The 12,060-nt window shown below is 49.1% G+C and overlaps 2 protein-coding genes across 4 annotated transcripts in view; both read right to left on the minus strand.

Annotated features, from left to right (window-relative positions):
* The window catches only part of KIAA1191, a 263,656-nt gene that overhangs the window by 77,024 nt on the left and 174,572 nt on the right, over positions 1–12,060 (minus strand). The gene's annotated exons all lie outside the window — the stretch shown is intronic.
* The window catches only part of RNF44 (ring finger protein 44), a 57,350-nt gene continuing 46,609 nt past the window's right edge, over positions 1,320–12,060 (minus strand). For 2 of the 3 annotated variants that reach the window (XM_081850241.1, XM_081850242.1), the window contains exons 6-11: positions 10,967–11,134; positions 10,276–10,394; positions 9,941–10,028; positions 9,530–9,651; positions 5,972–6,071; positions 3,236–3,670 (exon numbers count right to left, since the gene is read on the minus strand). In XM_081850241.1, the coding sequence (XP_081706367.1) occupies positions 3,608–3,670; positions 5,972–6,071; positions 9,530–9,651; positions 9,941–10,028; positions 10,276–10,394; positions 10,967–11,134 (660 nt within the window). In that variant the 3' untranslated portion in view covers positions 3,236–3,607. Of the gene's footprint in view, positions 2,279–3,235; positions 3,671–5,971; positions 6,072–9,529; positions 9,652–9,940; positions 10,029–10,275; positions 10,395–10,966; positions 11,135–12,060 lie in introns of those variants that run through there. The other variant, XR_014153439.1, reaches the window with a different exon arrangement.

A 12,060-nucleotide genomic window follows, 5' to 3' on the forward strand; every position in this document is an offset into this window, starting at 1 on the left:
GCAAGTGGCCCATTCCTTTGTGTGCGCGCACGCAGGCGCATGGGCCGAGACCTGGCTTAGATGTCCGACTGTGGCTGTTCTAACCCTCTGGAAAAGTGGGCTGAGAAGGAAGAGATTTAAATTATTTGACCTGATCCAAATGACTTTGCCGTTTTAACCTGCATTATCAGCCAAAGTGCAAACAAGGGGCTGAGCCAGGTGGGGACTTAAAAAAACATTCAATTCATCACAAATTCGGGTGATTAAAAAGAAAGCTCCGGCCTGCCCAGAGCTCAACAGGTTTCTAACTGACTGATCTAGTTGCTCCTGCCAAAACAAGAGATTGCTACCCAGCTGTAGTTAAGCAGAAAAAGCACCTTGCTACATCCTGTCTGTGTGGCTCGGCGTCTTTCTGCAGGACTTTGAAGATCATCCCTGGACTGGTAACGGAATAAAAGGTCCACAAGACAAAACAAAAGCAGGTTCTCAGGTCCCCAACCTCCTAGCTCCCCAGGGGACTTCCTGAATTCAAGTGGCTCAAGAACCCCAGCATCTGGGGTCGGGGTGGGGGGGAGAGATTAGCTGTAAGCACCAATGGCAAAAGGCCTGGTGGCCCCAGCTACACCTAAAAAAACTTTCCCCTGCTTCAGAGGTAAGTATTGCTGAGAGCCAGTGGGCTCAGGAAAACAACAACAACGCAGACAGCTAGACTGCTCCTGCCCACTGTTTTAAGAGAGGCTACTTCCCCTCTCCAGCCACCACCTGAGCTCGGAACACCCCACAGAAAAGAGCCAGGTTGGAAGAATCTAGCTTTCCTTCACAAACACTGCTCCAAGGCTGGCCCAGACCAATCTGAGTAATGGGCCCATGGTTTGTTCCACCCGCTCCGCTCATGAGTGCCCCTCCGGCATTTGTGTGGCTGGGAGAATGGGAATTTGGGGGGGGGGTAGTTTTGTGGGAAGAGGCTCCAGTAGGCCAGGGATGCTGGATGAGCAGGAAAAGCATGGCCCGCTCTCATCTGCTGCCATCCATTCCAAAAGGGGGTTGGTATAAGCTGACAATTAAAGGCAGCAGGAATCAATGAACCCAGCTGGGGAGAAGATGAAGAATATGCAGGGGGGAAAGAGAGCTCCACCTTGTGGACGGTGGAGGAAGTTGAATTCTGACGGAGCCACACTTGCCAGACACATCCCACTAGCTGACACAGAGACAAGGTTCATGTGCCGGGAAAAGATGCAGAGAGGAAAGGGGGCGATGGCAGAGCAAGGAGCATGTCAGCGGGTGCAACTTCACCCACCTCTGCAGCACCGTGAAAGAGAAGATGCACCTAACAAAACCGCTCCCCCCGCCGCCGGCCAACACTGACCCTTGCAAGCCTACCTCGAGGTTCAGTCCTGTATGTGCCCCCCCTCCCACAGCTGCCTCCTCCTGGCCCAACCAGGTTTCAAACCCATCTCTAATCTGGAGGGGGTGGGGTAGGGGGGAAGGGGAGGGAGAAATGCCCTGAAAAGCGTTGACGGTCCTTGTGAGGCGTTGCGGACATGTGCAGTACAGTGCATGGCAGTAATCAGCTGAGCACAAAGAACTCCCTCTTTAACCCCCCCACCCCATCACCCCCACAGCTGGCTAGAGAGTTAGCCAATACCAAGTTCCAAGCTGGTCATAACATGCATGCATAATTTGTGAACATTTACATTAGGTTTCATCGTCCTCTCCGAGTCCTTCTTGCCAGGCTTCCGAACACAAACCAACTACATGGCGAGGGCTTCTCTCTCTCTCTCGGCTCCATGGTATAATCATGCAAAACAACTTTTTATTTTTTTTAATATAATATTTTTTAAAACGATCACAGGTTTCTGTAACAGGGTGGCAGGTCGGTTGCTTTCTTGCTTCAAACCAGCAGGTGCTTTTTTTTAGGTAGGATTAGTGTGTGTGTGTGTGTGTGTGTGTGTGTGCACGCAACACACGCACACGCACAGAGAGACAGGAAGGCACACAACTCGCATGTATGCTCGTCATGGCGAAACAGCCCACCCCACAGTGCCTGACCCACAGCACAAGCATCAGGCCAGGCGGGGGAAAAACAACACTCCGTTGGGGGTGGCAGTAGGAGGGCCAAACTTCACTTGGGGACCCCGGAAGGGGGGGAAGGGGGAAGGAGGAGGAGAAATGGTCGAGCGAGTGGAAAAGGGAATGGAAACGTCTGCCTGGTCCTACGCAGAAAGGAAATAAAGCTGATGCAGCAGTGCATCTTGGAGGGAGGAGCGGTTTTCGCCAGATGGGCTTTTCTCCATGATAGCTAGTGCAAGGGTAGACAACAACAAGATGAATAAATAATTCCCCATCTGCTCACTGCCCAGGATCCTACTGCAGAGAGCTTCGCAGCGGCCCCGGCAGCTTTCAGGGGCTTAGCCTGGGGTCAGCACAGAAAAGCAGGCAGGATTTACAGTGGGACTAAAGGCTTCTGCTTCAGTCGGCTGAGCATCTCCCTCTTCCCTGAAGAAGGAAAACAGGGAGAGAGGCAGGCAAAGAGACACACGTGCCCTCCCCTGAGATATGGGGGAAACAGTGGCACGAACCTGATTTTTATTTTTATTTTTTGGAGGGGGGGGGTGGATTTCATGGAGATGGGTGCTGAGAAAGAAAGGGGACCCCAAGGAAAACAACTGAGGTACAGAAGGGAAGAGAAGTAATTGTCAGCTCTAGCTAGAGAACATGATTCTGAAGACAGGCCTCGCGAAGAGAGCCTCCACCTTACAAATGTATGAAGCAGAGCCAGCTGCTTCACCACGAGGATTCTCACTCACTCAACTCATGCTTTCCTCCACGTCTTTTGAGGGGGAAATGGGTCTCCACACGCCCCTCTGCAATGAGAAGGGGAGCTGAGTGGGATGGGATATTGCTGGGCCTTGCGCAGGCCTGTTTCGCTCCACCACCACCACCCTGCTACGGAGCCCTGAATGCCGTCCAGCATCTCCGGCATGTAGGAAGGGCAAGATGGGGTCTGTGTGTGTAAGGAAAAGCCAGAAGAGGCAGCCCTGGGCCATGATTTGTGTGTGGGCAACCCCAAATGGTTCCAAGGAAGGCTTTGGGCCCCCCCTCATCAGTGCTGCAACCAACCACTTCCACTGCCTGCCACGCGACAACACTATGCTTTGGGGGGCATGTGGTTGGGGGGTGGGATTGAAGCAGGCACTTCCTCCCCTATCTTTGAGCTGCTCTGCTTCTGAAGGCCCCGATCTGGTGGCGCCAGAAGTGGGGGTGGGAGGGGGACTAAAAATACCTGGGTCAGACAGCCACAACAAAACCCAAACAAGGAAAGGAGAACCAAAACGAAAGGAATGCAAGATCACCTGGAGAGTAAAATGGCGCAAGGATGGAGTCTCTTTGGAGTGCGGAGCACATGGGGAGGCCTCCCCCTAGCGAAGCGTGACACCGCGGAGCTGGCTCTGCCACCAGGCCCAGTCCATGCCACGGAGGGGTAAGGGTAGGGGGGTGTCATACATTGCTTATATTCTCACCACATCCCAGGAGAGTCCCCAGAGGCTTAAGTGTACAGGCTGGGCCAAGCCCCTGGGCCAAGGTCCGTATCCTGGAGTGAATTTGTGCAGCAGTGCGTTGACGAGCCTCACTCAGCCTCCCGGTGCACTTCTGAGGCATCTGCCCGGCAGATTGGGCATGTGCGGTTTGCCTGCAATGACCAAGGGCAGAATCAGGAAAGAGGGATGTGGCTTTAAGGTCAACCACACCCACTAGGAAACGTTTCCGCTTAAGAATCAGCAGCAGCAGCCTGTATCCATTTATCTGAGACCTGTTGCTCGTTGTAGGTTTGACACTCTCTCCTAAACTACAGGATGAACATCTAATGAATGAAGGAATGGACGTCTCAAGGTATCAACCAGCACTGGACAAGGACAAGAAACTGGGCTCTATCTCAGACACAGGTGGAGAACCTTTTTGGGCCCCACGGACCACATGCCTTCATGAGCATCCTTCCAAGGGCCACATGCCAGCCGTGGGCCGAGCCAAAGGCAAAAGTGGCCAGAGCAACAGATGCAATTCTCACCTTTGTACAGCAGGCTACATTCTGGCCTTCCAAAACTCAGGTGTTCCTACACAGATCTCTCCATCCAGGGTGACAAGAGGCATTATCCTAATGCAAGGATGCATTCTAACCAGGCAAAAAGCACCTGGTTGGGAAAAAAGCTGGCGAGAGGCATGGCTTGGGGAGAGGGCGTGGTCAAAGGGGGAATCATGAGGGCTGGTTGGCTGAATTTGGTCCCACAAATCTGAGGTTCTCCACCCCTGCTCTAGGGGAACAAGGTAGTTAAGAGCGAACCTCCTCTTCCAGAAGCCCTCCAGTCCAATCCTTTCCTTCCGACATAATTTCCTTTGGATCAGAAGCTAGGTAAAAAGCAGGAGGCTGACAGCAGGAATAAACAAGAAGGTTGCAAAACAGAGACAAGATATGGAGTGCTCCTAGGATTTGAACTGAGACCAATGTTACTTAATTTGTTCATGAATAATCTGGACTCAGCTGAGAAATAAAAGGGCCAAGTTTGTAGTTGACAACAGATTATTTAAGATGGTGGAAACCCACAAACTCCCAATAAAATTATGAATGAGATTCAATATAAGTCAAGTCAAGTAATGGCAGTGGTATGGCCACATTTGGAATACTATGCATCATTTTGGTCACTTTCTCAAAAAGGGCCTCATAAGGCTGCAAAAGGTGAGAAGTTAACAAGTGAAATTTACAGAATTGCGCAGCCACAAGATGTGGCTGTGGCCTAGGTGACTTCAAAAGGGCACGGGACAAAATTAATGGAAAATAAGTATATCAATGGCTAATTGCGTGTGATGGTTCAACAGAATCTCTAGGCATGCCTCTGAATACTAAGGGAAAGGGGGAAAAAGGCACTTTCTTTTGCACCCCATTTGAGGGCTTTCTAGGGGTATCTGGCAGACCACTGCTGGAAACAGAATGCTAAACTCAAAGGACCCACTGTCTGATCCACTAGACCTTTTCTTAAGTTTAAGGCACTGCATACCTGAAGGAGCGTCTTCACCCCCATCATTCAGCCTGGACACCAAGGTCCAGCTCTGAGGGCCTTCTGGCAGTTCCCTCACTATGAGAAGTGAAGTTACAGAGAACCAGGCAGAGGGACTTCTCGGAAGTGGCACCCACCCTCTGGAACATCCTCCCGTCAGAAGTCAAGGAGATAACTATACAACTTTCAGAAGACTTCTGAAGGCAGCCCTGTATCAGGAGGTTTTAAGTGTTTGATGCTTTATTATGTTTTTATATGAGCTTGGAAGCCGCTCAGAGTGGCTGGGGCAACCCAGCCAGATGCGTGGGGTGATTATTATTATTATTATTATTAAGGATTTTCCCCACTCCTGTATTTAAATTAGGATTCTGAGTCGCCTTACAGGTGCACAAAAATCATTGAACAGTCATTGCATTTGCACATAATAAAAGCCAGAGTCTCTACTTAAAGGATTTGCCTGCAATTTACCCACAATGTTGAGTGGAGATTAGAAGCAGTGGTTGAATCCCAGATTTCACTCCTGCTGACAGAAGGGGGCGGAGGTGACTTTTTCCAAGTCACTCTTCCCTCTGCATGTCCTCCGGAAAAACTGCTCCAGAGGGGTGCAAAACTTCCCCAGAACTGCAGGGGAGATTTCCATGGCCAGGAAGAGCCCTGCCGCTCCTGCAAAGTCCCTAGATCCATCCCGCACGAGTCCCCTTCCCCTTCACGGTGCAGTTGCAATCAACAGCCAGTAGAGAGTGCTGTCAAAGCTGATTCCAAAGCTCTGGATCTCTCAGATCGCTTGCACAGAGGCCCGTTCCCCCCTGTATGCCCGCCCCCCACTTGATGATTATGCACTTCCGAATATGCTCCTTGCCGATTAAGCCGCAGCATCCCGGACAGAATAATCTCTTAATGCAATGGTTCCCCAGTGATAAAGCAAGAGCAGCAGATGTTACCTTTAACCATTTGTCGATGCACTTAGCGTGGAACTCGTGGTTGCAGGGCAGAACTCGCAGCAGCTGCCTGACTTCGAAGTCGCTGAAGCACACAACACACCTGGGGAAGGGAGGGAGAAGGACCCAGTCAGTGAAGTGTCAGAAGAACGACAAAGGAGCAGCACACCAATAGCTATCCACTGTCTTCAAGCACCACATGGTCCAGTTTCCCCACACAGAGGCAAGATTCTCTGCAGGCCCATAGGAAGTTGCCTCATGCCGAGTCAGATCTACAGTGATGGGCAGATGCTGTCCAGGGTTTCAGGCAGGATTCTCTCTCAGACCCACCTGGAGATGCTGAGGACCCATGACCATCTGTCTAGGAAGTAGAGGCTCTGCCGCTGAGCTTCAGACCTCCCACTCTTTGGGAGTAGTGTCTCCCACTGTTTCCAGCAGAATCTTATTTAGGTGCCCAATACATACTTCCAGGTGACACTACATGATCATGCTAGGAAAAGGATTTCACAGCTCAACTCGATTGTACATATCAGTAAGGGTTGTTGTCTTCCACTGACAATTCACCGATCTGCTCGGGTACAATCTGAACTCACTCCTCAAGAAGCCCTTCTAATCCTAAAGGTGGACAGATGTACTGCCCCTTCAAAAGCAGACTTAAAAAAATGCAAAAAAACACCAGTGACTGGGTGAGAGTTCAGTTCCTCCTCACCTTCAGCTGCATATTATTATGAGTAGTAGTATACCACCCTTCAAGTTCCAGAAAAACATCTTCTTCTGCTTCATTGACTACACAAAAGTATTTGACTGTGTTGACCACAGCAAACTATGGCAAGTTCTGAAAGAAATGGGAGTGCCTGATCACCTCATCCTGAGAAATCTCTATGTGGGACAGGAAGCTACAGTTAGAACTGGATATGGAACAACTGATTGGTTCAAAATTGGGAAAGGAGTACAACAAGGCTGTATATTGTTTCCCTGCTTATTTAACTTATATGCAGAATTCATCATGTGAAAGGCTGGACTTGATGAATCCCAAATCAGAATTAAGATTGCCGGAAGAAATATCAACAACCTCAGATATGCTGATGAAACAACCTTGATGGCAGAAACTGAGGAGGAATTAAAGAACCTTTTATTGAGGGTGAAAGAGGAGAGCGCAAAATATGGTCTGAAGCTCAACATCAAAAAAACTAAGATCACAGTCACTGGTCCCATCACCTCCTGGCAAATAGAAGGGGAAGAAATGGAGGCAGTGAGAGATTTTACTTTCTTGGGTTCCATGATCACTGCAGATGGTGACAGCGGTCACGAAATTAAAAGACGCCTTCTTGGGAGAAAAGCAATGACAAACCTAGACAGCATCTTAAAAAGAAGAGTCATCACCCTGCCAACAAAGGTCCGTATAGTTAAAGCTATAGTTTTCCCAGTAGTGATGTATGGAAGTGAGAGCTGGACCATAAAGAAGGCTGATCGCCGAAGAATTGATGCTTTTGAATTATGGTGCTGGAGGAGACTCTTGAGAGTCCCATGGACTGCAAGAAGATCAAACGTATCCATTCTTAAGGAAATCAGCCCTGAGTGCTCACTGAAAGGACAGCTGAGGCTCCAATACTTTGGCCACCTCATGAGAAGAATCCCTGGAAAAGACTCTGACATTGGGAAAGATGGAGGGCACAAGGAGAAGGGGACGACAGAGGAGGAGATGGTTGGACAGTGTTCTCGAAGCTACCAGCATGAGTTTGACCAAACTGTGGGAGGCAGTGGAAGACAGGAGTGCCTGGCGTGCTCTGGTCCATGGGGTCACAAAGAGTTGGACACGACTAAACAACAACAACATGCCGCCCTTCATCCAAATATCCCAACAGAAAAAAAAACAAAATGCATAATAAAATAAAAACAAACCAATAACCTTCCTTCTACAAACACATGTAGAAAGCCATAGAACAGCCAAACGCTTGGCTGAAGAGAAACATGTTCACCCAGCACCTAAAGATGTGTAATGAAGGCACCATGAGAGTTCCCTGGGGAGAGAATTTCACAGACAGGGAGCCACTGCAGAAAAGGCCTGTTCTTGTGTTGCTACCCTCTGGGCCTCTTGTGGGGGAAGCACATGAGAAAGAGCCTCAGATTATGATTGCAGAGTCTGGAGCAGTTCATATGGGTAGAGCCGGTCCTTGAAATACTGCAGTCCTGAGCCATTTAAGGCTTTATAGGTCAGAACCAACACTTTGAATTGGGAAACTAATTGACAGCCAGTGCTGTTGGGCCAGGATCGGTCTAATATGCTCAAAGTGTCTTGCCCCAATGAGCAACCACAATCAGTGCAGATTTTAGCCAAGACCTCCCCACCCCTATGCTTTGAGCAGGGGTTGGGGTTTTTGAATAGTCTTTCCTACTCTCAGGCATTTCTCATGGTTATTCATTTAAATATTTAATTGGTCCCTTTTTTATTAACCCCCCACCACCACCACCACCACACCAATCTATTATTTTTTCATACTTCGAAGACCACTCTGAATGAAAGGGGCCTTTGATTAGCAGAAGGTCAAAGCAATACTTGCAAATCAGGATTGTATATATTCTTCTCCTCTTGTGTTTTTAAATTGTTTTAAGTTGTTTCGATTCGGTGTTTTTGATATGGTAACTTTCTAAATATGATTTATAACCGACTGAGGTGTTTTATTGGCTGTTATTCTTTTTTTAATGCATATTGTGAGCTGCCCTGGGTCCTGCACTATGAGAAAGGTGGGATATAATGAAATAAAAAGAATAGACAGGAAGGTCACAAGGACCAGTCAATCAGCCTCTGCACAGCTCGCTTGTACTGGAAACAGGAAGAACCCGTTGCTCATGAGTTGGATTTGGTTTGGAAGTCTGTACATATATCAAGAAAGAAAAGAAAGAAAAAAGGGTGAGTGCAACCCCCTCCCCACAACACATTTTAAGGTTAAATAATAAAAAAAGGGGGCAAGCGTAGATCAACAACAGGCTTACAACTCAAGCTATTTATTTCTCGCTTCACTGTATGTTCCATCGGAGAGTCAACATGAATTATTTTATTTATTAATGTGACATCCCACTAAGTCATACTCAGAGCAGCCCAACGGAAATCAATAGGCTGAAGTCCACTTCTTCCAGTGGATCCACTCATACTATGACTTAGTCAGGTATCACCCTAGATTTGTTTATGTTCCACCCTTTCACTGCAGTTGCATTGCTCGGAGAGACTTACAACAGTTTGCAAAATGATGCCGAAGGAAACTCCCTAACTGGTAGGAAATGGACAACTAAAGATTGGGTCCCTGCAATAAGAGCAGGAGACAGCCAGGACTCCCTGCTGCCACTCACATAAAGTGGCAATGACCACCTGTGCTCTAAATCCTGTGTATCTAGTACTAGTTACACCACCATCATCAACCCCCTCTCTCTTTTACACACACACACACACACATGAGAACTGAAACACTCATGCCCGCTATCCCAATTCCTTCCAAATTCAGCTGTGCTGCCTTTTATTCCCCATCCAGGACTTCACTGGAGGACCTCTCTCCCAACACTTACAAGGTTTGCTCCGACTGATGGCTTTCTGGGTTGAAGCGGTAGGACGGAAGGTGTTCGATGTCTGCTTTGGTGAGTCCCCGGGGTTTGGCCTCTCCTAGCCTCTCGGCCAGGTTCAGTAATGCCTAGTGGAAAATAAAAAACATACATACACAGCTGATCAGCTTCCTTCTGGGCTCCAATCAGGCTTCCTCCTACACCCCAAAACCCGCTCTTTCAGCAGTACATTCACCACAGGACGGTTCCTTCTCCTAGCACTGCTGCCACTTGACCCCATCACACAACAAACCCTACCATCTTCCTGAGAGAGCTGGCTAAGCCAAGTTCCACCAAGCACTGAGGGCACCACTAACCAGCTGCTCTAGAGCCTTCCCGCCATTCCAATGCCCCCTGGGGAGAGGGAGGCCAACCCACCTCATAGTTTTCCATCTCCACATCATCCACATCCAAGTCCAAACTTATTGTAGGCCCCACAGCTGTCGGTGACACAGGAAGCATTGATCTGAAGTTCAAAGGCAGAGGGGAGTAGTCAACAGGAGCAGAAAATCGCACAGGCACACAAACCAAGGCAGAAACCAACCTTGCGTTTCGACTGAGTACATGGGTAGGAAAAGGAGGCAAGTCCATATTCCCACCAAGGGGCCACGCTGAAAGAAAGGCAAGGCCCTCAGCCCTAGACCCCAGCAGCAAAGGGGAGGTTCCTTCCTCATGCAGCACTTCCTCCCTCTGTTTGATCCATGGATACTCACAGGAAGTATGGCAGGAAGCTTGGGTAGTACGGAGGCGGCGGTGGGGGCGGAGGCGGCAGTGGCTGCTGCAATCTGTATCGCTGGGTGTTCAGTCGCCGGGGCATCATGTGTGGATATGGCTGTTGGAAACACCGGGAGGTGAGTCAGTTTGATGCGTACTGAGATGGTGCTGACTAATCCCTAGGCAGTATATTCCCCATACCAAACAGGACACAAATAAAAATCTGCAGCTAGGAAAACAGAAACATTCTGCACCAAGAAAGGATGAATTCTGCAGCATGAAACATTATCAATCACTGCAGATCTTCAAAGCCACCTTATACAGGTTGTCTGTATCCCCACGGAACAACGGCACACACATGCACAAGTATTTCCTACACGAGTGGGGGAGTTAAGAGCTGCAAAAGCAAAAGGAAAGCTCCCAAACTGTGAAGAGTCATCCTTTCGTGAAAGGGCACCTACCCACCTACAGAGGCTACTGAAAAGGGCTAGCCAACTCTGGAGAAAGACCCTGACCCCTGGTCACTCATTTTGCACCTCACGGTGTACAAAGGGTCGTCAGATGGTCAACCCTGCTAAAGCACAGAGTCCCATTATTCCTGAGCAAACGAAGGACCCTCTTTAAGAGGCCCTTTCCCCCTCAGGGGGTCCAGTGCTTGAGGCCTCATTGCTATGATCCCAGAACACTCACCACGCCAAAGGGCAGTTCCTGGTGCAGTGGGTCATGGGTGTGTGGAAGGTAATGTAGTGGCACGGAGGGAGACAGTGCAGGAGTATGGTGGGAAGGAGAATAGGAGAAGCCTCCGATAGAGTGCTGTTCACCCCGGAGCTCCACCTCATTGTCTATCCTTTGCAGTGGCTGTGGAGAAAGCAGACAACATACAGGGCTAACTAGCAACAGCTCCCAAATACTCCCAGAGAGTTAGAAATGCCGCCATTCTTACTCAGGATAGTACAGAACAGGGTAGTCCAATGGGCAGCCCTCAAGGCCTTTCTGGCAGCCCTCAGCAACATAGGAACCCCCTTCGCCTGCCCTTGCACTGCCTTCCCAAAGCTGGATAAGTGAGGCGCTAAGCTTTGGGAAGGAGGTGGGAGAGCTCTAGGACCTTGCCAGAGCCCCACACCTCCTTCCCAAAGGCAGAGCAAGGGTGAGGGTGGGGAGAAGCACCCTATTTTTGCCTTGTTCCCCACGCAACAAGATTTTGTCCAGGATTCTGTATCTTGATTCAAGTCCTGGAAGACCTGCTCCCTGTCCTGCAGGGCTTTTCCCACCAGGCCTAGGCAGGTGGAGCCCTGATGGACTCCAGCTACAAAAAGCTGAGGCTGCAGAACACTCTTGGGCTGCGGTGTTGTTTGAGAGGGTTTGTTGCACAGGGAGTCACTGGTGTTAATGTTCTGTAACTTCATTTTGGATCTTATGATTTATGTGACCATTGTTCCAATTTGGTTGTGTATTTTTGATGTCATGTTTATTGTTTGTTACTATTTATCTATGTCTGTAGCTATGTAATTTTTTGTATGTTGAAAGCCACCTTAAGCATGGATTTAACTTTGGAAAGGTAGCATACGAATAAAATGACCGATTGATTGATTGAATGGTCACTGGGAGAAAGTCCACAGCTCAGTGGCAGAACACAGGCTATGCTTTCAAGAGCCCAGTGTGGCCCCCTAGCATCTCCAGGGAGTGTGGGGAAAAGAGGCCCTTTTGGAACCAGAGAAAGCTGCTGGCAGTGAGCGTGTAGACAACACTGGGCTACAAGGACTGAGGGCAGCATCCTATTGTAA

This window comes from Podarcis erhardii (genome assembly GCF_964252035.2).
Source record: "Podarcis erhardii genome assembly, chromosome: 2".
Lineage (NCBI taxonomy): Eukaryota > Metazoa > Chordata > Lepidosauria > Squamata > Lacertidae > Podarcis > Podarcis erhardii.